The sequence below is a fragment of the Histoplasma capsulatum genome, genomic scaffold (genome assembly GCF_000149585.1).
Source record: "Histoplasma capsulatum NAm1 scaffold_2 genomic scaffold, whole genome shotgun sequence".
Taxonomy (NCBI): domain Eukaryota; kingdom Fungi; phylum Ascomycota; class Eurotiomycetes; order Onygenales; family Ajellomycetaceae; genus Histoplasma; species Histoplasma mississippiense.
Window position 1 is genome coordinate 406032 of NW_001813981.1, and position 26146 is coordinate 432177.

Consider the following 26146-nt stretch of genomic DNA (forward strand, 5'->3'; position numbering starts at 1 on the left):
TTTCCGATATCAAGCTCGTTCCCACTCCCTCAGTCCCCGCGGCCCAAATATCATGTACCTATCATCCAGCAAGGTTCATATCTTCAAATTTCTGTATGATTTGCGCCCACGTAACAATCCCGGAATAATTTCTATATTTTCTGTTGCTTGGAGGTATCGCCATCACCATAAAAAAATAAAAAAGAAAGGAAAAAGGAATGGCAAAACATAACCGCCTGAGCGGCCTCACCAGCTCAGTTAATCCAAGCTGATATGAAGATGGTCAAATGCGAGGAGATGTGTAACTGCTTCGCCGTCGATTTCATGATCTGCCGCAATGGTATGGGCTTCCGCTTCCTAATTCAAAGAAGGAACAAGACGGCGGGTGTAGGTGGTTCCTGCCTGAGAAACGGATGGTTTGACCACCATCCTTTCCTTCCCCAAATAGGTTTGCCAGAGATAAATAATTTGGAAGGAAAGAACACAAACAACAACCGTATGCGAAGGAATAGCATTTATTTAATCATGGACCTTCGGCCCAAGGCCCCGTCCTCCAACTTCTCAACCTCAGAAGCGACAAGGCTTAACAGGTGGACCATGCATGATGCTGCTTCTCATGCTATCCGACTAAAGAAAGGGTTTTTTAATTTAAAAAAAAGAAAAAAAACACTCGATCTTGTTTTATACAGCCTGTCAAAAGTTTTCATCATTGGTTTTGAAACGATTTTCTGCCAGTATCGATCTGTCCGTGGCACAACAGTCAGCAAATGCAAGCAGTGGGGAGGATGCTAGTAATAAGATAAGAACTTCACAGGTGGGTGGAGCATGATACCAATATCGATTCTGAGCTGCACACTGCGATGATGATCCTCAAGCCAGTTATCTTTGATCCTACCCACTCAGCAATATGTAGAAGCTGACCCCCCACAAGTGATACTAGTATTGGTACAAAAGGGCTAGAAGTTCGCAGATTGCTCACGGAATATCGTTTCACCGAACCTAAAATTTTCATCAATGACGTCTGTAGTCTATATCGCTCTGCTGGAACAGTAGCACTAGTGCTAACACACAGGACGAAACGAAACGTTCTCGCCTTACCGGGCTAATATCGATTATTTTTTCGTGCCAAAGGTACGGTTACAACAAGGAATCCCTAGCGCCCCGTCAGGGTGTCGGGATTGCCCAGGATTAAACGACGCGAGGAGGACTATCAAATCATAGCAAGAGGACAAAAAAACCTTAAGATACCCTGTCTGACCTGAGGTTCGGATCGTTCTGTCGCTTAGCCACGGTCTCGGGGGCATTTGTTCCTGAAACTAGGTTTTCCGGAGCTTCATTGATGTCAACTTACATAGTACAAGCTCGACACCTAACTTGGTAGCTAATCCTTTAGACCCCCCTAAACTAGCCCCGGATCTTTTCCAAGGGGTTTGTCAACTATATGTAACACATCTACATAGTACCCTATTTCTCCCACACCTCCTTAGGGAATAGTAAGTAACCTTCGAAGAACCGATTGTATTACTTTTGGGTATTTTTCAAACCCATAAAGGGAGAGAAATTATATATCATGCTTTGTGGCTCAATGGGCTCCGAAAGGTGCCAAGTGAATGCCTCCAAGGCAAGAAAGATAGTATATAGTTTAAAAGATATTGCCTGTTGTCTGAGAGCCCTCCTCTTCCTCCTGTTTCTTGATATTGACATTCCTCCAGATGACAATGGAAGCCATGACAAGCGGCATCAGGCAGACACCGGCAATAACCATTTTTCGCTGAACGTCAGCGTACGCTCCGACGATGGCGTCCCGTTCGGGCGTGCCATCGAGGTAGGACATCTGCAGCTGCATGTCTCCGAAAATCTGGGCGGCCATGGCCTTGCTTTCCTCGGGGAGCCGTCGGTAGAGCTGGGAGGGAAGGATGTTGTTCCACATCGCGCCTGCAATGGCGAGGCCGACAGAAGCGCCGATGGAGCCAAACATGCCCCAGATTGCGAGCACGACGGCGACTTCTTGGTGGCTGACGACGGACATGACGGCGAGCTGGCCGCAGACGGAGAAGAAGCTGGTGCCAATGCCGACGAGGACTTGGGTGATGGTGACGGCGCCAATGGAGGTGTTAGGCTGGCGGAAGGGAATTAGGAGGGCCGTTCCGAGAAGCATAAATGGGATACCGGCGTAAGCGGCCCATTTGAAGTTTCCGGTATATCTAATCAAGCTGTAGTTGGGGTGGGGGTGGGGGTGGGGGGGGGAAACGGTCAGTGTCTTCCTGAGGGCGGTAAGCCAGGGTATTCCGGATGCTAGGAAATCACTTACACGCCAATCCAGGGCGCTAATATGGCAGACGAGAGTGAGAACGAGTTAAGGACGTAGCCAGCAGTAGTGATGGTCAGCCTGTACACCACAATAAGGTAAGAGTAGAAGTATGCGTTCCAACAACTGAAGCGAACGTTAGCATTCAATGAAATGGCCTGTGAACTTCTATTTCTCTTCCCCGCTGTGTCGCTGGGGAGAGTGTCGGGGTTGTACTAGTACTTACAATGCCGAGGCAAACATAACTCCGTATAGCAGACAGGAGCCAATGATGGTAAGGTTTTTGAGATACTTGAAAGGAAGAAATTGCACGGGAGCAAGGAATCTCTCCCATGCGAGGAATATCGCCCCGCACACAACGCCAACGACCTCCATGGCAATGATATATCCAGTCGCCCAGCCTTTAGGGGCATAGACCACAATGCTAAACGGGAGGAGAATCAAGGCAAACGAAGCCGTGATGAGGACAATTCCCACGACTAGAAAATAGTGCTCCAATTAGCTTTAATTTTAATTTAAATAGCTTGTAGGGGCATAGTGGATAGATTTGAAAAGAAAATATATGTATACATACCGTCAAACTCTATGAGGTGATATTTGATCGACTCCAACACTGAGCGGCCGGACTTTTCCTTGGTAAGAAAACCCGCCTTTACGGATTTGCGTTCCATGAACAGCATGATAACGACGACCGGAAGGCTGACTCCAACGAGCATGATGGCAAAGGCCCCAAAAGCCCACCGGAAGTTCAGGTTGGAAAGGAACAGGTCGGCAATCTTGGGACCGGCAAAGGTACTCGCGATGGTCGGAGTATTGTTGATGCTGAACATAATCATCCGGTTTCCCAGGGTCGTCATATCGGCCAACATGACGTCGACACAGTAGATCATACCGATATGGCCGGTCCAGTACAGGGTGTGGGCAGCCACATACGCCTCCATGTTCTTGCAGGTCGCCTTCATGATCAAGGCGACAACGACTACGAGAAGCATGAAGAGGAAGCCCTCAATGCGACCCCAGACGTCGACAATCTTGGCCAGCGTGAGAGTTGAACAGCCGCTGAGAATCGTGGCGACGATGCTGACGCTGGCCAGGAGTCCGTGTTTTTCAAACGAAGAGGTGATGAACGGGTTGAGCGTGGATTGAACGGAGACCAAGAGCATGTCGACAAAGGCCACCAAATAGAGCCTAATGATCGGAGTGGGGGCAGTCAGTCAGCGTCTGTGTCGCAAGCGTAGGGTGCTCGAAAGTGTGGGAGACTTTACAGTGCAAACGTGAGCCACAGGGTCTTCTTTGACCAAACAGAGGCGACAGCGCGAACACGCTTAACACCCGGCTGGAAGTCCGCAGAAGCATTGTCCGAGTCGCGTTTGGAGGCGTCATTTACTTCAGGAACGATGTCCTTCTCCACGTCCGCGCCTACATTGGAGAGGGTCACCATGATGGCTGGAGCTGCTCAAAGACGAAGGAGCAAAACTAGAAGGCGAAAAATAGGGCGCAGGTTGCGTTTGACAAGTGTAGGAGAGCATTGCTCCTCCAGCACCTAGGCAGTAAGCTCCGCTTTTAAAGCAGAAACAGAGCAGGGACCCCAGGGAGAAAGGCAGGGAAAAAAAAAAAAAAAAAAAAAAAAAAAAAAAAAAAACCAGACTTCGCCTATCACAGAATCCAATACGACCAAAATCCCCGCTAGGCTGGAAGAAGGAAAAGCGGCTGCCACAAGGTTGGCTAGGGGCCGGCCTAGCAGGGGTGGGAGCCAGTAGGAACGTTCCCGCCCATCAAATAAATTGCGCACATGGCATCAGATAAGATGATTTGGCGCCATCTTATCTGATGTAACCCGCTAGCGCTGTGCCAAGCCCCGGTTCGGGTGGGAAAGGAAAGGAAAGGGCGGGGACTGCCGCCGAGGTGTGGCCTGATCACCACCAACTGTGCTCGCTACCTAGGTAAGTGTTGGGGTTGTTTCCCAAGCCATTGGCCAATTGGTTGCCGGTGTCTTCGCAAATACATGTCATGGTGTAGATATTTGTGTTGGGCAACCCCCACCAAAGCATTTGACCTTTTGGAGGCGCACCGGTGGTGGGGGTTGCCAATTCTTTTGGCCTAGTGCGACTGCACAGTCGGTGTTTACCGCATAGGTAAACAGGCTCGGAGCTTTGCCAAAAGGATTGAACCACACCAGGGTCGCAGGGAGCCATCTCATGGAACCATGGGTAACTCCACCAGAAGATATTGTCAGGGATACTAGTATATGAGCTTAATAGTAAAATGATGTAGGTGGAAGGTTGCTTTTTTATTGTAACTCCTATCCAACTGGGTCAGCACTGTTTCCTTGGAAAGGTTAAATAAATAGGTGTGGGTCACGCGGCCTTCCAGCAAGGGATAGGGATGCTAACAAAAGAAAAAAAAAGGCAAAGGAAAGAAAAAAAGTGCCCTAGACGCAGTGCTTCAGTGAACACTGTGGAATAGTTCAAAGGCGCATGCCGGTTTCAGTGGGGGTAAAATATTTGAGCCAGTTGTAAGAGATGAGATACAATTCTACAAGAACTTGAATTAATTGCTAGTTACTATGAGTATATTAGCAAGCCTTCTACCACTGAATACATATAACGAGAATGAACTAAGTAAGAAGAAGCACGAAAAGCAAATTGAAAAATAGAGAGAAGGGGGGGGGGAAGAGAATTATATTTTATACGATAGGAATGTATTTTAACATTTTACTCTTTTAACTAATTAGCGGTAGCATACTAGTCATACTAGGGCCAGCCTACGGGTGGGCAAGCGCTCCTCTAAATCCAACCGGCAAATGAACTTTCAATTCCACGCTACTACTGGTCCCCCGGACCCCGATTAAACGGGTTGCAGTGCATAAGACTACTGCAGATATAAATGGATGGAAGCTCTGAAGTTTTGTATATGAAGAAATATACAGCGAGTGGGCAAGTATCCAGCTAGCTAGCCAGCCAGCAATCCCTATTCTTATGGAGATATTTTTGGTAGAGTATATAGTATGTCACAGACACGCAGCTTCAGGTGATGCCTTTCTACCGCATGCAATCCGATATCGGACTCATCAGCTCATTGCCTCTTTATTAACTACCGAATGGCAATTCTCAGTCTATTCTCTTTTAACTCTAGTTTCTCCAATGCATGCAGTGTGATATCAGAGCCATTCCCATCGCAGTTATATTGCTGGATGGCTTATTTTATTCTGAACCTTACGCATGATGGTTTCTAAACAAGTTAAAGTTGGAACTTCGCATTCGCCCTCTTTTAACTAGTTTAGTTGAAGATAAAAAAAATTCTGTGGCAAAAGGCAATTTACAATTGCAGAGCAACAGAATAACGATCGATCACATTTGCAAAGAAGAGGAGAAGACAAGAAATCCCTTAACAAACACCATCCCTTCTGAATTGCAATAGAGCATGCACTCGCCATTCCTCTTGGGGGGGAAATGGAAGCTGGAGTTATATTGGAGAGACAGTCAACAGCGGACTGGGGTGCTCGGCCTGGGCCATTCGAAGACGGCATCTACCATGCTAAATCCTCGAGCTTGCCGAGTCGCCCGCCTGCAACAGTCGCACCTGGCCAGCTTGCCATGCGTGGAAGGTCTGTTCGAGATCCGCACGTGGGACTTAAGAGATAATCTGGGAGCCATCATTGCAATTGATGGGAAATGGCTGGGAAATAGAAAGAAGTTCTAACTGACAAAAGTCAAATACACTGTTGCTGCTGAAAGGTTTCATTCTCGTTGGCCAAGCCGGGTCTCAAGCCAGGTCGCGTAAGGGTAACTACTCTGTAGTTGAGCCGTAAGTTGGGTTGCCACGTTGTTTCGAGCCGCTGATCGTCTGCTGAGCCGGGACCAGTAATATTGACATTCTTTAGTAACCGTATCATTCCATATCTTGAACCTTGAACATGCCGTACTAAATGCAAAAAAAAAAAAAAAGCTGAACACTAGTAGCTAAAGCACCTAGGTAAGTAGCTCAGCTACCCTAAGCTACTCCTTGTTGGACCCCTCGAGTTGCTGGTGGGCTCCCACAGATCAAACATGTTCATCAGTTAAGGGGCTCTGATTATCGTCGGAACTAGATAATGTCCGAATATTGACCCAAATACTGAAATATCAAAAGAATATTGAATTGATTATTATAACTCCGATAATTACATGATAAATAGGCAGTATTTATAAGGAAGGATATGCTTGATTATACAAGCGGGGCAGTGCTGAGATTCAGCAAGGCATTGCTTCAAATGCGCAGCAAGGCAGTTTACTAAGGGGCGAAGCAAAACAGTCAACAAGGCAGATTATAGCATGATGTCATCTCTGATCCTTGATATACGAGATATCAGCTCCGACACTGCTTCAAACCATAAGGTAATCCCCACCAAGCGGGCCAGCAAATTTCAACTCAACCACTTCAACGCGTGAGAATGCCACCAGTTCGCAGTACAGTAAAAAATTGCAAGAAACTCTATAGAAATAGAGGGAAGAATTGAGCTCGCGGTAAATACTGTTCAAAATGGGGGAGAAATATATATATATATATTTGGGAAGCCGCATGCATATCTACTCTTACCCCTAGTATCGACTCAATGGCCGAACCGCATGGGCGAATCTACACGCAAATTCCCCAAAATTGACCCAGGCTGAAGAGGATAGGCTTGCCAAATGGATTCTGTGCCTTGCTTGCTACATGAGGATTAACCCCCCTGGCCAGCATTTGTGGAGAATATGGCTAATCATCTTCTCTCATTTACAAAAATCCAAATAGCCTTCATGAGTTGGAAAAAACTGGATCCCAGACTAGTTAACTGCTGTCCAGAGCTTCAATACTGCTTCTCGAGATGCTTTAATCGTGGCCGGGCCAAGTGCGAAGACTGTGATATTGTGGAGGATTGGTTTAAGACTCTAGAGAGGGTAATGGCTGAGTTTGGGATTGTGCTTGGAGATATTTACAACTTTGATCAGATGGGATTTGCAATGGGGACTCTGCACAACTATCAAGGTCATTACTAGTGCTGAGCACTACAAATTGGGAAAGCTTATACAGCCTGGGAATTGTGTGAATGGATTACCGTGATTGAGTCAATGTGTCAGCATGGGCCCTAGATCCATAACTATGTCATTCTTAAGAGTCAGATTATTCTGGTGGTTGGGCCACGAACGGGATAGGAATCAAATGGCTTACTACGGTGTTTATTCCACTTACCCTCCCAGTTCCCGCAAGTTCTCGGTGTGTCACAAGGTTCCACATGGGTAAAGTCAAGGACGACGACTTGGCCGTTGCGAAGTCCAAAATTACTCGCCATGACATCTTCCTGGTGATACCCCTCATCATGCAGCTGTTCAAGGCATGCAAGCGCCTGGTGTCTGTAGCGAAAAATAACACAGCATTCAGCATAAGAAGCAACATCCCCACAGATCAAGACAATAGAAAACATATCTGGAAAACTTACTTCTGGTCTGTGGTCATATCGTTGAATGACTCGAAACACTTTTATAGTAGTTCCAGAACAAGGACTCCAAATGGCTCGTTAACCCACATTCCAGCAAAGCCACCGTAACATTTAGGAATAAATGTTTTGCCCTGCAGCCGCTCATACCCTTCCACTTCCCTCACGAAGGACTGAAAGTCGTGTTCATTAACCTTGATGGCGCAGGGCTCCTCAGATGTACCGGCAAGAAGTAGAGAATCATAGGCAATGCCGCATATTCCCGACCCAAGCTTTTCCATCCCAAGCAGGCACAGGGGCTCCTCAACAACCGTGTCAGCATGATATGTGATTTCTCCATCAGGGGTCGTTTCTGGAAGATCTGAGGAGTTGCCGTCCAGAACTACATCCCATGCCTTCTGGACAGACTGTTCGTGATTCTTAGCATTGCAATCTAATCGATACTCGGGCAAATACACTTACAATCCTCTTTAGAGTCAATTGGCGACTGGCAGTCCTGAATTCGGAAACGACAGTAAAGAGTACTAAAGGGGAACTATTAGCTATGTCGGTTAGAGTGCGTTGGGGGGTGAATTGGTTTAGGTCAAGCTTGCTGTGTAACCGTGATGCAGCCTCGATCAAGCGTGAGGACCTGCGCATTTCCTGGCGGACATGCGCTCTAGTTCCTGCAGTGGTCCCGGCCCGAGAGGATCGCAAAGCTGGCTCTCCTCGTTTCGCCCTCTTTGGCTCATTCCCTCCACCTGTATTTCTGGTCATCCTGGAGTGTCGGCTCCCAACGTATTCTGTGACAATATGTGCTGTTGGGGGATTGGTCCAAGAAGCAGCCGGGTAATTGCCAAGAAGAAGTGCTGTAACCACTGAAACAAGACAGGGTTCAGGAAGTGGTTGAAGTTGTCCGGGGCGTGTAAGGGTTGAGTGATTATCTGATACTACTATCTGGTAGTAACTAGTTGTTCTTCTTGTGGTTAACTATGTTTATGAAAGAAACCATAAACTCATACCCTCCCATCAAAACACCCCATCTACAATTGGCATCAATCATACGTTTGCCGAGCTGTATAAGAATTCATCAATCATCCGCACGATCCCTTGACCAAGGCGCGCAGGGTTCTTCTTACTTTAAGTATGATTGAACGCGCACCCGTTTCTCGAGCAGAAGTTATTAGCTCAGTCCCTTCACCTCTGGCAAGATCCAGGATTTGAGAACGATGAGCGTTGTAGGCAGCCACACTTTTGTGCTCCACGACAACCCAGTCAGTTCCGGTTCTGCGGAGTTTTCTGTTTAGCTGGACGCCATCTTCGTTGTCACAGCCTACGATTCGAATATCATTTGGCTGCAGATGGTCAGCTGCCGTAACAAACTCCGCCACATATTGAAGAAGGACCAGAGACGCATCCATATTGACAGTCTCATTTCCCACTACTCCACGGTCGATAGTATGTTACACATATTGATGCACAAAGTTGAAATCGAGAGGAGATGCGGGAGCAATGGTTAGTTGATTTCCGGGCAAATGACAAAAGCTGGTTGCACATATCCTGATCCAAGATGATGTGTCTTGGGAGTTGCTCTTTATTTGGCGGGTTCGTGGGATGGAAAGACGCAGTTGTTGAACTGCCAGGTGCTCCCAAAAGGAGTTGTCCAGTTGGAGGGGCATTGTAATGATCTAGAAAGGTCGACATCGCGGAGTGAGAGTGCCCTTCGGACTGGCTCAGGGGGGTTGGCAACGACCGCTCAGAGCCGGAAAGTTGGTCAAACTTGGTCATTTAGAGGAAGTAAAAGTCGTAACAAGGTTTCCGAAGGTGAACCTGCGGAAGAATCATTACCACACGCCGTGGGATGCTGGATGGTTAAAGCAACTTGAAGCTGTAGATCATCATTCGCGGCGCGTTAACTAAGTGGTGAAGGAAAGTTTTTGATGACGCGTTGGAGTTCCTACGTTCAGCCTCTCTTATATAGGAAGCTCCAAGTCATTTATTAGTCAGTTCTGGTGGAATGGGTAGTTATTGCATTTCTCTCTTCAGATGCTGGTAGTTAGTTAGCTAGTTTTCTTGACCAATCAACAACCCGCTTATTTGAAAAGCGTTTGTCTATATTTCTCTACTCCTAACTAACTAGTTATGTGGAGTATTATTTGTAAAATTTCAATACTATCATAAAGAAGGATAGTTGAGTGTTTGAACTGATTGATGCACGATTTAACATGGAGGGAAGTGCGCCAAGCCAGCTATGTCTATTTAGGACTAGCACTGCCCAGTTCAGGAGTCACCTGATGAACCCAGACCAACCTTGGAATGGACGTCTTTAACTATTTCAACAGCCCGAGGTTAACTCAAACCTAGCATAAATTCATGAAAGTCCAGTCGTGGCACTCAAGCGTAGATGGACAAAGCAGTGTCACAACCAGTTCCAGCCTCTAGCACCTCCAGCACGCAGAATCTCGACGCGAAGCGCGCCGCTGTCCAAGAACCCAGTTTCGGCCCTGACGCCAAAAGAATCAAACGCTCTCATGATGGGTTGATAGAGCCGGATGCGAAAACTCCCGCTCTGACTATCGTCCCCTTTCCAGAGAAGGTGTGTTGGGATTTCCGAATACATTGCCGGGAAAACTGCCAAATCATCTAACCGTGCCTCTTTAAAGCCGGCAGTTTTGGAAGAGCGGAATGGAGAGATCCAATTCCGAGTGGTGAACAATGATGGCTCCAGAGAGAGTACCATTATCCTTACAGGCCTCAAGTGCCTGTTTCAAAAACAGCTTCCGAAAATGCCCAAGGACTATGTCGCGCGTCTCGTCTACGATCGCGCTCATCTGTCTATGGCCATCGTCAAAATGCCGCTGGAGGTCATCGGCGGGATCACATTCCGCGAATTCCGAGACCGCAAGTTTGCCGAAATCGTCTTTTGCGCGGTCTCGTCCCACCAGCAGGTGAAGGGATACGGCGCACATCTCATGTTCCATCTGAAGGACTATGTCAGAGCTACTTCCCCCGTGATGCATTTTCTAACATACGCCGATAACTATGCCACCGGCTATTTCCAAAAGCAGGGATTTACCAAAGAGATCACCCTCGACAAGTCCATCTGGATGGGGTATATCAAGGACTACGAAGGGGGGACACTCATGCAGTGCTCCATGCTTCCCCGAATACGGTATCTGGAAGTTGGGCGCATGCTTCTGAAGCAGAAGGAGGCTGTGCTGGCCAAAATGCGCACCTTCAGCGAAAGCCACATCGTCCATCGGCCACCCCAACAATGGGCCAGCGCAGTCGTCGCACCAATAGATCCACTCTCGATCCCTGCGATTCGGGCCACTGGCTGGTCTCCAGACATGGACAAGCTAGCGCGGGAGCCCCGCCACGGGCGCCACTTCAACGAGCTGCGGCGTTTCCTGAACCAGATCCAGAACCACAAACAGGCCTGGCCTTTCCTCAACCCGGTCAACAGAGACGAGGTCCCCGACTACTACAATGTCATTGTATCGCCGATGGACCTGTCGACCATGGAGGAGAGGCTGGAGTGCGATTCTTATCCGTCGCCGAAGGACCTTGTCGCGGATCTGAAGTTGATCTTCAGCAATTGCCGACAGTACAACGACGCGTCGACGGTGTACGCCAAGTGCGCGGTCAAGCTGGAGAAGTACATGTGGAGTCTGATCAAGAAAATTCCGGAGTGGGCTGACTTACTTGAAGATTGATATATATATATATATATATATATATATATATATAAAACATGATTAATGGGAGAATGCGTCTTGTTTCTTTGTGTCTTGGAGTCGCAGCAAGTCTGTTGTTGAATGAAGGCGAGGGTATGATTCCCGGCGCTGGTTGCCTGTTTTGCTGGGAGACTGAGATGAGAGAGCAGCAACAACATAATACCATAGATCATTTTGGAGTTTAGCGGGATACCCTGTCAGCGTATATTTTTGTATATATTTCTGTTCGGCGGTGTTTCTTTCTTCTTTTTTTTTTTTTTTTTTCTTTTTTTTTTCCTTTTTTTTTTTACGGGATCACGAAAGAAGGGGGTTTACACTGGATTCCCCACGCACTTGCCACCTTGGTACTTTTGAAACTCGCTTTCTTTCGTCTGCTAGCCAAGCACGTTTTTACCCACCAAATGGTATCGCAGACGCGACTAGCAATGGGCAAAATTATCTTTTCTTCAGCAGTCCGACCCCTCGTCCAGCTAAGCCATTGGACCCTGATTGACCAAGGATACTTGAGAAGAAAAAAAAAAGGCAGGGCAATAAAATAAAGCACTACCTGCAAAATCTGCACGAAATGGGCGGATCTGCAGCCCGCGGGCCAAACCCGTGGATCCAATGATGTTCGTCAGCCAACCTTAAATGGGCCACGGCCAATGGCAGCCAACCACATCCGGGGCTTGGTAGAAGCTTAAATCTGCGGTGCTAAAATAGTAATCCATAAGGCGCAGCTGCTTAAGGGCCTGCAGAAGGAAAGACAAGGATGCGTGATAGATGGGTGTCTCTACTGGGGTTTCTTACAAGGCAGCATGCTTCAAAGTGAGGTACTAGCAACTCGTACTTGTTAGACTCGAATCGGGGATTTGCGTCTTCCATTTAGCAAAACACAGATTATTTTCATTCCAAAAGGAGAATGATAATCTGGGCCGTCCATACAGAATATAGCATACCAGTACTCCATACATACTGCCACCGACATCAGGCAGGCCGGACCAATTTGCGCGTCGCCTGGCCGCACGCCACCAAGTTCCGGCCTGTGATTGGTTGGTTCCGCTGCTTGGCACACGCAGCACGTCACCAGCCACACGACCCCTTGAACATGTACCTCATCGGTACCTTTACACGCTCTCACCGCGGGAGAGGTACCTACATGGTACTTACACACCCTGCTCTCCGCCATTATATGCATCATCACACCAAGATTCGTATACCAACACCAACAACAACATGTACAGATCTGTACGGATCTGTATATATATATTGTATTGTACGCAGCTATGTCTATCCACGGGAGAGGATTGCGTCCGCAGTCAAGCTAGGCTCCCAGGCTCCCAGGCTCCAGGCTCCAAAGTGTCCAGACTCGTCCAACTCCCTTGTGCCCCGTAAGGTTTTCCGGGTTTGTGGCTCGCCTTGCCCCAGGAGCCAACTTTGACGCGGTTGCTCTATCCCTTCCGCCACCCAACTGGACTCTCGACTCGAAACTTGACTACATCATCACATACATCACTACATACATACATACATATCTCTGCTGCTATCTCTACTCCTCCTCCTCCTTCTCCTCTTCTCTTTGCCCTCCACTCTGCTCTCCCCCTTCCACTCCCCTTCATCGTGGCAGCTCGCTGCACGATGCTTTTTACCTCCCCGACCTCCTTTGTAAACGCGCATATCCTCCACAACTCCTCCCACTCCTCCCACTCCTCCTCCTCCCACTCCCCCATCTCCTCCATCTCCGCCATCAACCAGCATGTAGCCCAGCAACACCTGGCCGCCGCCGCCGCTGGCTGGCCTTCTCACTCTTCTCTCTTGCTCAACACCGCTGCTTCTCCGCAGGCTGCTCAACCTCCGCTGCCGCGGCTTGTCATCCTGGTCCTGTCCGCAGTCCTCGAGATCGTCTGCATCAGTCTCCCCGGCTATATCCTAGCCGGTATGGGCAGGTTTGATGCGGAGGCCCAGAAATTCGTCGCCAATCTCAATGTCGCTCTGTTTACCCCATGTCTCGGTGTGTGTTTTGTTTTGTGTTTTTTTTTTTTTTTTTTTTTTAAAAAAAAAAAAACCAAACTACGTACCCATATATATTTGGATATATACTGACATTCTACCAGTCTTCACAAAACTCGCCTCCCAATTAACAGCGGGAAAACTGACAGACCTGGCCATCATCCCTTGCATCTTCACGGTCCAGACTGCGGTCTCCTATCTGTGTGCCTCCATGGTCTCTCGGCTGTTCCGCTTCAACAAGCCCCAGTCCAACTTTGTGGTTGCCATGGGTGTATGTGTCTCCCCGCCCCTTAACCTCTCTCTCTCTCTCTCTCTCTCTCTCTCTCTCTCTCTCTCTCTCTCTCTCTCTCTCTCTCTCTCTCTCTCTCTCTCTCTCTCTCTCTCTCTCTCTCTTTCCCTCTCTCTACATATACATTGGCTAACCAATTTGCAGGTCTTTGGGAACTCCAATTCGCTACCCATCTCGCTCGTGTTGTCGTTGGCCCACACTCTAGAAGGCCTGCGCTGGGATCGCATCCCAAACGACAACAGCCAGGAGGTTGCAGCCAGAGGCATCCTCTATCTCCTGATCTTCCAGCAACTGGGCCAGCTGCTTCGATGGAGCTGGGGCTATCGCATCCTCCTAGCTCCGCCGGAGTCATACCACAGAGACGAGGAAGAAATCGCTGCCGCCCGCCTCTGCAGTTCCGGACGATATACTGACGAACCGGATAATGCCACGACACCTGCATATAGCCAGACACTCATAGACACCACCGATAACGATAATGTCGAACATGCCGCGCCCAGCGGCTCATCGAGTTTCGCGGATATATCCCATTTTGAATCCGGAGGAGTAACCCCTATCACAACACGACAGTACTCATATTCAAAATTAGTCGCAATGGATGACTCAGGGGAAGTCGACGCTGGACATGAAACCGAAGACCAACCACCACCTCTCCTGCAGCTACCAATACCAAACTGCCAATTTGTTCCTAGTCAATTCTCCACGCACCAAATGCCAGAACCCCAGCCCCAACTTGAAGAACAACTGCCGACCCCCCCAAGCTGTCGCTACCCACTCCAGAAACTCGCCCACCATGTTAAATTCACGTCCCGCACCATGGCAACAACCCTCCACACCCGATCCAAAGCCCTCTTTCACCGCCTCCCCCTCCCGGTCCAAAAACTCATCTGCACTATCTCCCATAACCTCACCCGCTTCCTCTGCGGCCTATGGTCCTTCATGAACCCACCGCTCTGGGCCATGCTAGCCGCCATAATCGTCGCCTCTATCCCGTCCCTCCAACTCGTCTTCTTCAACCAAAATACCTTCATCAACAACTCCGTCACCCGCGCCATCCAGCAGAGCGGCAACGTCGCCGTGCCCTTAATCCTCGTCGTTCTCGGCGCTAACCTCGCCCGCAATACCCTTCCCGACCCTACCACCACCACCACATGCAGCCCGCCCGACCTCTACCAGCGCGAGGAGCGCAACCTCATCGTCGCCTCCCTGCTCGCGCGCATGTTGCTGCCCACGTTGATCATGGGCCCCCTCCTCGCGCTGGCAGCCAAATTCGTCTCCGTCAGCATCCTGGACGACCCCATCTTCGTGGTCGTGTGCTTCCTGCTCGCTGGCGCGCCGTCCGCGCTGCAGCTGGCGCAGATCTGCCAGCTGAACAACGTGTACATGGGCGCGATGGCCCGGCTGCTGTTCCAGAGCTATGTTGTCTGGTGGGTTTCTTTGTTTCTTTCTTTCTTCTCTTTTTCTTTCTTCTCCAGGGTATATATATATTTTGGAGGCGTACATGCACGCTAACGCTGAAGCAACGATAACAACAGGATCCTCCCCTCCACCCTCCTCCTCGTCATCTTTGCGCTCAAGGTTGTCCAGTGGGCGACGGCCGCGTGACGTGCACGATCAAGGACGCAAAAATGAAATGATAGAAATGGAAAAATACGTCAACATTTCTTCTTCTTCTTCTTTTCAAAGCATGTAGCATAGCATGTCGTGTACAGTAGTACTATTTGACAAAGATTTTATTCTTTATTTATCTTTTCTTTCCTCATTTTCTTTCTTTCTTTCTTTTTTAATACGCTTTAGGGGCCCAGGAAATGAGATAGTTGGTTGTGGAGGGGTTTGGGGGCCGGGTCGGGATATCGAACGCTCTATCTATCTATCTCTCCATCTATCAGCATTTCCTGGAAATCGAAGGAATAATAAGTCTGTCAGTTAGCTAGCGACCTTGCCCATGCCTATGTCTGGGGATATGTGTTTTTTTCCAAAAGAAAAAAAAAAAAATAAATAAATAAATAAATAAATAAATAAATAACTTAAATCCGTGGGGTTATTGTATTGAAACTTACTGCTTCTGCGCCTGCATCATTCCTGTTATTTAAGTACAGTACAACATCAAGATGCACAGCATACACACACGCCGTCGCCCCTTCCTCTAATCATGTCCACTTCCACACTCCTGCTTTGCACCTTCCTCGCGAAGACGCGCAACATAACATCCCCGAAAACCAAGAACCAAAAAGAAGGAGAAAAAAAAAAAAAAAAAAAAGGGTTTCCTAAATGATTCCTCCCTCCTGCAACCCTCACGCTCATTTAACTACTACATACATACAACCCTCTTCAATATCTCCACATCCTATATCTAATCTATCCCATAGTCAGGGCCCTCGCCCCCAAAACCAACCTCCCCAACCTCACAACCCCACGCGCCAAGCACACGCCACACCAAATATCCCCCAAAATGGACAAGAAGGTCATCCCATCTTCCAGCAGCGACGACAGTAGCGACGACAGCGACCAGGCCACAACCACAGCCACAGCCCGAGCCCGGGATGAAGCCCAAGCCGACAGCCCACACCGCGACGGCTACCTGGAAGCGCTGCTGCGGCGGCTTCGAATTACGGAATATCGGCCCGTCGGGCTATTAGAGGGCCTGGAGCGGCGGTTACAGGTTCAAATCGTAGCGCAGCAGGTCATGCATGTGTGCCAGTTGGTGGCTCTTGTGGTGGTTGTTCATGTTTTTCTCAGGGTGGTTCGGCGACGGGGACCTGGGGAAGGGGGGGATTGAGTGGGTTTTATTTTCCTTTCTTTCTTTCTTTCTTTCTTTTTTTTTTTTTTTTGTTCTTTTCTTTTTTTTTCTTTTTTTTTTTTTTTTTTTTTACGTCTTGTTGGGCTTGGATTTTGGAAAAGGGTGTGGGGGTTGTCATTCGTGTTTTGCTTGCTCGCCCTGTGTTGTTGGGTAAGTGCGATATTCAAGCTGATGTAGCCTGTCCTGATCAGGGTTTCAGACAGGGCAATGCTTGCTGGTGCTGTTGCTAATATTGATTCTTTAAGTGTCGAGTCTGCTTGGGATCGTAATAGCATTGGGAATGGCCAATGCAAAGCCCAGACAATGGAGGACAATTTGCTCCGCATCATGTGGATCTTTGTATCCTCGTTTGGACCTATGCCGTGGTTTCGAACATGTACACAAACATCGTCAGCACCACAGCCGATAAAACAGCAATCCCAGCCGCTGCCTCCGGTGAGATTAAAAGGTTGGAGGTATTGAAGCAAAGTGATCAGAATCCTCACAATCGCAGTGGTGTCAGAACGCCAGGCCGAAAAGACCCCCACTGTGATGACCATGGACAAACAGATGGATGGGTTTCCTGTTCTTGATGCATTATCACATAACGGGGTTCAAGCTGGGGGAAATCCGGGCCAGACTCGATTATAAAGGGGAACAATCAATCTGCGTCTATCTAAACGGCAGTTTTGGAGCGCTCAGGTCCGGTGAAGTTCCCATGTCCGTTCTCAGAACACTGAGAAAATCCTTGACGGCGAGCTCTCCACGTTGCTGCGTAATTCTCCTGGCCATGTCTTTATATCAGCGATCAGAATGTTGAGGCCGCATATAGGGGGACGGTGTGTGTCCTGTCAACTGGCAGAGGTGGGGTTTACCCGGAATACTGTGAAGGCTCCGAATCCGGCTGACACCACGGGATGTGCCCCGAAATGATGGTACTGCTGGCATGCACATGCTCTATTGGAGTGTGACCTCTAGAGTATGTCGCCGATAGTTTGATAGTAGTGCTATAGTTTTCTTTCTTTTTCTTTTTTTTTCTTTCTTTCTTTCGTTATTTTTAATTTTTTTTATTTTTTTGTCATCTTGTTTGGGCATGGGTTCTGGTTATTTTGTCCGTTCTGTCCTTCCCTTCTGCATCATGATTGGGGGTTCTCTTCTTGTTGCCGTCCATTTCTCTCTTAGCGTGTTTTCCTCTTATTATTTTCAGCACTCTTTCTCATATCTCTTCTGTAGCGTTTGTTTTGCATTGTGCTTGTTCTCAAATATGGTGGATAAAACAGGGAAATTGGGAAAAGGAAACAAAATTAGCAACGAAGATTGTTAACCTTCCTGTGTAGGTACGTAAGATAATGTAAGCCATGGATTCGTTCTGGCATCTCGATTCTCCCATCCCATGACTGGCTTAGCTTGAATTCGATGGAATCCCAAACCACTTTTCTGCGTCAAACAAAAGCCCATGATTTTGGTGGGGTTACTAACAACCGAACATCGATGGCGTGGCACTATCTGTCTGTCCCCTGCTGGCTGGATGTTGGGTGGCGGTGTGTCTCGTGCAAACTGCAACTCTGTGATGGATAGAAAACTCGCAGGGGACTGCAACGGAAGTGCTCTGGGCCCTTCTCGTCCCCATGGCACAACCAACGCATCCCCGAAGACAAGCCAGAGATCAAGCCGTATCCAACAAAATGGTGCAGAGAGCCGACGACGAGGGTTGAGGTCGAGATAAGCTCTGTCTGAGTCAGCAGCACGTGACGCCTGTGCTTTTCGGTGTTTGCGGCGATTGTCCGTGGGCCGAGCCTGGAAGCGGCGAGTTGCAACGGGGAAAAAGAAAAATATATACGACTGCGGCTGCGACTGCGAGTCTCATCCCAAGATCCGCCTCAGCCAACTTCTCTTCTTCTTGGATATATACAAGTTTCCGGTACATATGGAGAACCTCTGTAAATACTAGCACTCCCTTGTCTCGCATCAGTCACTCTTTGCCAATCAACTATCCTACTCGCCAGTCCCATCATTATTTCGCTATCGGGAGTCGACATTTCCCGCCGCTCTGCCCTATATTACCTTGCGGAAAATGAACTGCTTTTGGATATAATATATTTGATCCCATAACGGTGCTACGGAGGAACGGCTCATTTCGTTTTCCTTCCCTTTTACCACCATCCCCAAGGACGCGGGCGCTTGGAGCAAAGTTGATGTTTGTTTTCTATTCCTTCTTTTTGCGCAGATTCGTTGCTTCTTTTCGCAGGCTTCCCTTTTTTCGTTCTGCTTCTTTGTTTCCTGTGTGCTAAGTCGGACGGATCGTCTTGTCAAAAGCAAATAGCTGCGCTGACAATCATGTCATCTGCTGCGGAGAAGGAGCTCAACAAGCCGCCCGCCGATTGCCAGGGTCCTATGATTCCCAACCCCAACGATGGCACTTCCAGTAAGTCATTATGCCTTGATTTCCCACCATTTTCTGTATTTGTCCATGGTCTCCGGAGACAGATGACCTTCTTTTCCCCCACTTTTTCTCTGATTTGCATTTTTTTGCTTAAAAAATTTCTTGTTGTTAAAATTTCGGTCTTGCATTATGAAGAATATACTTTGGTAAATTCACTTGTACATCTTGACACCAAGTCGATTCAGGATGATGGTTTAGGAAATATATTCATATTTCCGCTCTGGATTGCTTGCGATAGAAGGAAGGAGAAATGAGACGTCATGGCTTGGTTCTTTGATGAACATACGAATATGTATGAGGATTTAGCGCGGCCTTGATTTTACGTTAATGTGTTCTGTTACGAGTGGCCTTTTTGGATGCAAATAACACTTCAATATAGTTTCGTTAACTGACTCAAATGTAGCAGGGGAAACAGAGACAATGGTAGACGAACCCCAGCTACAAGCGCAGCCCGTGAACGGGGACTCCCCTGGGCGCTCCGCTACGGCAAGTCGATCACCTAAACAGCATCGTACCTGTGTAGGAAGGAGGGTAACAGCACGCCCATCGCCGCACCAATCTTCCAATTCTCTAAACTGGCTCAGCAGTCAAATCAATAGCCTTAACTTTGACACGGTTATTCAAGGCGACGATGACCCCGAAATCCGGCACCATAGCAGCGACGAAAACCCATATGCCCAACGTTCGCTGCTCTCGAAAGTCCTCGACTGGCTACAACAGGAGAAAGCCAAGTCTGTAGCGCGTGCCTCAAAGAGAACTAGGGGGTCGCAGGGCCCCTTACCAGGTATAACCACTGGAGAGACAGCCTCAGCCTTAACTCGAGAGAGAAGCGACTCTCAAGCGTCGGAGGGAATGTTAGCCCTGGAGAAGTTGGAGCAGATATTAGCGCAATATGCGGCTACTGGGAAAGAGGGCATTTCATCTTCACGGATCGGACGTAAGAGATCGTCTTCTCTCAAACTCCGAGCTAGCATTAGAGGTTTAAAACAGGGTTCAACATCCGATTCAGATTTTTCAGATGCTGATCTACCACCCCCCAGTGCCGATGTTGTCCTTGACAACTCCAAAACCGCTTTTTATGGCGGAAGCGAAGCAGATAATGATTTCGGAAACAAGAATTCGTCAAACGGCGTATCCACTAAGAGCAAAGAACATTGGTTGAAGTTTAAATATGAGATCTTGCGCTTGACACACACGCTAAGCCTCAAGGGCTGGAGAAGAATTCCCCTGGAAGACTGTGGTAACATTGAAGTGGTTCGCCTCAGCGGAGCGTTAACAAATGCTGTATATGTTGTCTCTCCGCCCAAACAATTACCCCCTCCTTCTGATTCGAGTAATTCGAGCTCATTGATGCGTAGAAGCACTCCCCCGTAAGTCTATGCTGTTAAATATGTTTTTTTGAGGTCTTAACATGGTGAAACTGACAACACTTCCAGACAACTCCTTCTGCGCATCTATGGGCCCCAAGTGGAACACTTGATCGATCGGGAGAGCGAACTCCAGATTCTGCGCCGTCTGGGGAAACGGAATATCGGCCCCCGGGTCCTTGGGACGTTCAAAAATGGCCGCTTCGAACAGTATTTCCGTGCAAAAACCCTCACGCCTAGAGACATCCGCAACCCAGAAACTTCCGAGCAAATCGCTAAGCGGATGCGGGAACTGCATGAAGGGATCGAACTACTCTCAGAAGAGAGGGAAGGTGGTCCATTTTTGTGGAAGAACTGGGACAAATGGCTAGAGCGGTGCGAACATGTTGCCTCGTGGCTGGATAGCGAAATCAACTCTCCGCTCAACGAGTCCAAGCTCGAAGCAGAACCGTGGCGACAACTTGGTTTTATATGCGGTGCCCCATGGCCAAAGTTCCGGAAATTGGTTGAATCTTATCGCAATTGGTTGGATACATGCTATGGCGGGGCATCTGAAATTAACAAGCAGCTTGTGTTCTCTCATAACGACGTGAGTAACTCGTTTCGGTTTTCAATGGTTGTTTCACTTAGGTCGTCATAGTCTAACTCTGGTAGACACAATATGGCAACCTTCTTCGGCTTGAGCCAAGTGGAGAGTCCCCTCTTCTGCTCCCCGCCAACAAACATAAGCAGCTTGTAGTTATCGACTTTGAGTATGCTTCAGCGAACCCTCGAGGGCTGGAATTCTGCAACCACTTCGTAAGTCCACATCACTGATGACGCAGCAACAGTTTTTTTTTTTTTTTTTATATTTTTTTTTAACGATCGACTAACTTATTTTAGACGGAGTGGTGCTATAACTACCATGATCCAGAAAGTCCATGGGCCTGCAATACGAAATGGTATCCTACCCCGGAAGAACAGGAACGATTCATTCGCGCATATCTCACCCATCGGCCACACATCTTCCACCCACCAGAAACTCGCGGCACCCAGTCCGCGCTCAGCTCCGCGACAGTTTCGGTGAGTGCATCTTCAAGCCCAGCGCCAACTCCAGCATTTCAAGCGTCGCATTCCAATAGTCCTCGGATATCTCCTTTCACACTAGACACTCAAGTCCCGCCGATCCCCACCTCGTCTGCCCTGGATCACGAGAGAGCCGAGCAAGAACTCGACTTGGAAGTTCGACGTCTTCTCCGCGAAACTCGTCTTTGGCGTGCAGCGAATTCCGCACAATGGGTAGCGTGGGGGATCGTCCAGGCTAAGATCTCGGGGATGGAAGAAGCACACTCTCCCTCGTCTGCTACTTCTGAGGAACAGCCAGTCCTAGGAAGGGGAGAAGGAGACACACCAGCGGGTGATACTACTGAATTGGATCGCAAGAGAGAGCAACCCAGTGACACGGTCAATGAACCTGCGGGTGAGTTTGATTATCTTGCTTATGCTCAGGATCGGGCACTCTTTTTCTGGGCGGATATTTTATCGCTTGGGCTTATAAAAGAGGGCGACCTCCCCCCTGACATGGCTGAGCGAATCAAGGGGCATATTATTGGGTATTGAGAGCAACACCCGAGGCAGTTGCTGGAGACAGATGATATTTCAGCAGATATTGGGAGGCGTGGTTGTTGTTGTGAGTATGCTCCCTTCAGATACGCCCAAGCAACGCTCTGTTTTGTTTTTATACTTTACGTCTTTCTTTTTGGATAGCTTTGCATATTATTCTGCCCCATTTTCCATCCTTTCATCTCACAAAATTGCATTCATAGCGGAAGGATATTTTTTGGTTTACATCAGTTTCTCTCCTACAACTTCCCGCATTGCTTACCGTTTCCTGTGTTTTATTACGTTTAATGATTTTGCTAGCTTCTTTCCCCCCTCTTTTTTCCCCCTACTTTGTACTCCTAGTGTGTCCGAGATTACACCTTTTTGATTTAGAAACCCTTGGTTTCTGTTTTTGCAATTGCGACCCCGTTTCTGCGATGGTCCCACTGTATCTTGCTTTTGGTCATCCTGGCGGATAGGGCATAGCTATTCAATGGAAAATATTGTTCTGCATGTCAATGGGCTATTTTACTTGGCAATTTTGAAAATATCCTTGGAAATGGTTTTTAGGAGGTTAGAGAGAGAGAAAGCGCGAAGCTTCATGTTAACCAACATATATTCCTCGTATTCCCACGTAGAGCATGAAATCCATGAAAGCGCTAAAAGGGGAATATGGAAACATCAAGAAAATGAACCATATCGCTATCTATACGGGTAATGATCTCAATGAGAAAGGCTGCCGGCGCAGCAAAATCATACTGTTCTCCTTAAGCCCTACCCTACTCGAAGTCATCCCCACCTCCTCCTCTTCCTCTTCTCATTTCCAGCCTCCGCTGTGTCTCCTTCTTCGCCCCCTCTACCCACTTCTTGTAGCCGTCCTCACCCTCCTTAAGCTTCATCTCCACCACCCCCTTCGCCACCTCCCCAATAAACCCGACGAAATTACACCTCCTCAGTGCATTCTCCCATTCCCACGCCCTTCTCTTCCTCTTTTCCCTCTCCAACATCTCCACATCCCCAATCTCATGCGCCTTCACTCTCAAATCCCTCACCACCGCCATCAGATTAAACCTGATCTCCCCCTCCGGGTACCTCGCAATTCTCCTCTGCAGGACCTCAATAGCCTTTTCTGGAAACGCGCCTTCCTCGCAAGGTCCATGGCTAATAGGGAACGGCTGCAGCCCATCCAACTCATACAAAACACCATTGAACGGCGTATAGGCTATGAAATGGTAGAGCTCCGCGTCCTCTTCCGAAACCGGCGGACGCGACGTTTCATCGACGAACGGCGACGCGCGCGCAAAGGCATTGTGCGAGTTGCGGATGAGCGCAGAATTGCTCAGCGCCTCGCCGCGCAGGTCTGGAGGGAAGCCCGTCGTGAAGTCCTTGAAGGCGCGGAGCTCGGGCCCGATGTCGATGCCTGTGCCTGCTTGCGATTGCTGGGGCCGGCCGGCGAGGAGGGAGTCTTGGTTGAGGATCACGGAGAGGACGGCCTGCGTGCCGCAGGCGTTCTGGATCGTTTGGGCGGCGAAGAAGAGCCCGTTGTCTGTTGCCTCGCGGTCGTACGTGCCGTCCTGCGGGACGTCGGAGTTGCGCGATTGGCCGCTGGCCCATTTGAAGAGGAAGATTACGCCGTACACCGGGCTGTGGGGGTTTGAGGTGGGCGGTGGGTTAGTGGGTTTGCTTTGCGCCGGGTGATAAGAGAGCAATGGGTTATATATAGGTGGGCATAGGAAGGATTTTCTGTACCTTAATGATCTGATTGTGTCTGCGTCGAGGGATATAAGCTCTTCGAACTGGACGTCCTTGACGCCAAGATTTTCTATCAATGAAGTGAAAACTCCCTGTGTTCAGCAGATGACACGGATCAGTCAAAGCGCATTAGTAGCTCCATGAAAAGAAGCACAAACAACTGGGTACTCTTGATGGCGGCAATGGAGGAAGATGAGCGGAAGGGGAACGACAAACCTCGTCTGACTCGATGGTACTCCAACCTCCCCCGTCTGGCATGATTTTTTCCTTTTTTTTGGCGGCGTTCTATAACTAACGGGTAATTCTTGTTTTTGATAGGGACTTCCTTCGCAATTAGTCTCAGGGTATCCCGTATGTTATGGCAGCTTCTTTAAATAAGATAGTTCAAATTCTGTGGAGGTCGACACAGCAGTTAACCGGGCCCTAGATGATTTGTAAGCTGCCGCTCACCTGCAACCTCTGGTCGGCCCCTCGTTCCGAGGGTCCGCCATCTCAACGTTATCCGCCATCTCAACGCGATTATTTTCAAATACGCGAATCTCTTTTTTCAAAATGCAATAATCAACCAATGTGATGACTTCTACATATATTTTAATAGAGAATAAGATCACAGAGGCTCTAGATTCCATAGCCGATATTGAAAAACCCAATATCAAAGCATTGGCAAGAGATTATAACCTTCCCTATTCCCGTCTGCTCAATCGATACAATGGCCGTGCTCCGCGAACTCATCGACCTCCTGCTAATCGACTTTTATCTTTTGAGCAGGAAAAATCACTTTGTCAGTATATAGAAGCTCTAGATAAGCTATGCCTACCTCCCAATCGATCGATGATCTTTGGTGCTGCTCGATTCCTACTTGCGCAGAGCCATACAGATTCTACCACACCTGCACCTGGGCTTGGAGAGCACTGGGTCAAAAGATTTCTCAAACGCCATCCAGAGTATAATGTACGCAAGCAGAAGACCATTGATATATTACGGAAACAGGCTCATCAACCATCTCATATCCTTGATTGGTTTAACCGGTTCAAAGAAACAGTCAATAAATATGGAATTCAAGATTGCGATATCTACAACTTCGATGAAACAGGGTTCAGAATAGGAATTGGACATGATCAATGGATTGTAACGCGAGATCCTCGAAGACGGGCCTATGTTGGAAGTTCAAATAATAGAGAAAGTCTTACTATCATTGAAGGAGTTGCAACTGATGGCTTTACCATTCCTCCCTTATATATTCTCACCGCGAAGCAGCTACAGGAGCGGTGGACAGATGAAATAGAGAAGGATGCCATGATAGCTACATCCGACACTGGGTATAATAATGATCAAATCTCTTTTCAGTGGATTCAGCATTTCCATCGGTCTACAAAAGCTCGCACCAAAGGAACCCACCGTCTGCTTCTATTAGATGGATTTGACTCCCATTGCACCTTTGAATTCATGGATTTTTGTGAAAAGAACAACATCATTCCCTTCTATCTCATCCCGCATACGAGTCACCTATTACAACCTCTGGATGTTGGTGTTTTTCAAGCCTTTAAGCATCATCATTCAGTGGCAGTTGAAGAAGCAACAAGACGCGGCTGTGAGAAGTTCACAAAGGTTGAATTTCTTCATGCTATCACCTCCATACGAAAAGCAACATTCAGAGTTCATACAATCAAACATGGATGGGAAGCAACTGGCCTACTTCCATTCAATCCTTCAATTGTCCTTAATAAATTGCGTGAATTCGAGACTACTCCTTCAGAATCTTCAAATTCAGATTCCATGGATTCAGATACTTGGTATACTCCTTCAACTGTACGCCAATTCAACCGATATAAACGCAAACTCGAGGCTTTGGAAGAGGAAGATGAAGATAACTATGATGAGGACTATATATATGAAGGATTACAGAAGCTTTATAAGGGTAGTATTGCAATGGCCAATACAGTGGCTCTTTTGCAGGAGGAGCTCTCGCAGACAACTGCCGCCTCGGCTGCTCGCAAACGCCGTCTGAACGGCTCACGGAGGGTAGTTCATAAAGGAGGAGTCATCTCTGCAGATAATATTCGCAAAATGACAGCTATTCATCATCAGATTGGTATTGAGGAGGCATTGGAGAAGTTACGGCCAAAATGGAAGAAGGTTATGAAGGAACTTAAGAGATATTGCAGAGACAAAGGCATTTATGTTAATGCCACCAAATTTACAAGGAATTCACGGCAATAGTTCATTTACAATATAATCTATTTGTATCTATCAAATATAGATTCATTGGTTGATAAATCAACTGAATATCATGGGTATAAGTGGGCAGTAACGTTGAGATGGCGGATAACGTTGAGATGGCGGACCCTCGGAACGAGGGGCCGACCAGAGGTTGCAGGTGAGCGGCAGCTTACAAATCATCTAGGGCCCGGTTATTCAACATTGCATTCAGTTTTGAAGTTGCAAGCCTGGGATGATGTCAAAGGCACGAAGGATGTTTGCTCGCAGT

At 48.0% G+C, this 26146-nt stretch overlaps 8 protein-coding genes across 8 annotated transcripts; 5 read left to right on the forward strand and 3 right to left on the reverse strand.

Moving 5' to 3' along the window:
• Positions 1-1621: 1621 nt before the first annotated feature.
• HCAG_02222 (conserved hypothetical protein) lies at positions 1622-3728 on the reverse strand (the record flags this gene model as incomplete). Its single annotated transcript, XM_001542001.1, has 5 exons — positions 1622-2192; positions 2291-2413; positions 2514-2766; positions 2862-3475; positions 3562-3728. The coding sequence occupies 5 exons, from the start codon at positions 3726-3728 to the stop codon at positions 1622-1624; spliced, it is 1728 nt and encodes a 575-aa protein (XP_001542051.1).
• Positions 3729-7374: 3646 nt separating this feature from the next.
• On the reverse strand, positions 7375-9142 carry HCAG_02223 (predicted protein; the record flags this gene model as incomplete). The annotated part of the gene is made up of 5 exons (XM_001542002.1): positions 7375-7406; positions 7499-7659; positions 7833-8149; positions 8205-8482; positions 8923-9142. The coding sequence occupies 5 exons, from the start codon at positions 9140-9142 to the stop codon at positions 7375-7377; spliced, it is 1008 nt and encodes a 335-aa protein (XP_001542052.1).
• Positions 9143-10125: 983 nt separating this feature from the next.
• Positions 10126-11437, forward strand: HCAG_02224 (histone acetyltransferase GCN5; the record flags this gene model as incomplete). Its single annotated transcript, XM_001542003.1, has 2 exons — positions 10126-10317; positions 10385-11437. The coding sequence occupies 2 exons, from the start codon at positions 10126-10128 to the stop codon at positions 11435-11437; spliced, it is 1245 nt and encodes a 414-aa protein (XP_001542053.1).
• A 1638-nt stretch (positions 11438-13075) lies between these two features.
• Positions 13076-15341, forward strand: HCAG_02225 (conserved hypothetical protein; the record flags this gene model as incomplete). Its single annotated transcript, XM_001542004.1, has 4 exons — positions 13076-13448; positions 13552-13718; positions 13881-15163; positions 15272-15341. 4 exons carry the CDS (start codon positions 13076-13078, stop codon positions 15339-15341), a joined length of 1893 nt encoding a protein of 630 aa, XP_001542054.1.
• Positions 15342-16188: 847 nt separating this feature from the next.
• Positions 16189-17166, forward strand: HCAG_02226 (predicted protein; the record flags this gene model as incomplete). The annotated part of the gene is made up of 3 exons (XM_001542005.1): positions 16189-16436; positions 16782-16971; positions 17047-17166. The coding sequence occupies 3 exons, from the start codon at positions 16189-16191 to the stop codon at positions 17164-17166; spliced, it is 558 nt and encodes a 185-aa protein (XP_001542055.1).
• A 1686-nt stretch (positions 17167-18852) lies between these two features.
• HCAG_02227 (predicted protein) lies at positions 18853-21924 on the forward strand (the record flags this gene model as incomplete). The annotated part of the gene is made up of 5 exons (XM_001542006.1): positions 18853-18940; positions 19362-20328; positions 20395-20914; positions 20980-21123; positions 21208-21924. 5 exons carry the CDS (start codon positions 18853-18855, stop codon positions 21922-21924), a joined length of 2436 nt encoding a protein of 811 aa, XP_001542056.1.
• A 761-nt stretch (positions 21925-22685) lies between these two features.
• Positions 22686-23916, reverse strand: HCAG_02228 (conserved hypothetical protein; the record flags this gene model as incomplete). Its single annotated transcript, XM_001542007.1, has 3 exons — positions 22686-23550; positions 23656-23750; positions 23875-23916. The coding sequence occupies 3 exons, from the start codon at positions 23914-23916 to the stop codon at positions 22686-22688; spliced, it is 1002 nt and encodes a 333-aa protein (XP_001542057.1).
• A 451-nt stretch (positions 23917-24367) lies between these two features.
• On the forward strand, positions 24368-25878 carry HCAG_02229 (predicted protein; the record flags this gene model as incomplete). The annotated part of the gene is made up of 2 exons (XM_001542008.1): positions 24368-24373; positions 24445-25878. The coding sequence occupies 2 exons, from the start codon at positions 24368-24370 to the stop codon at positions 25876-25878; spliced, it is 1440 nt and encodes a 479-aa protein (XP_001542058.1).
• Positions 25879-26146: the final 268 nt, after the last annotated feature.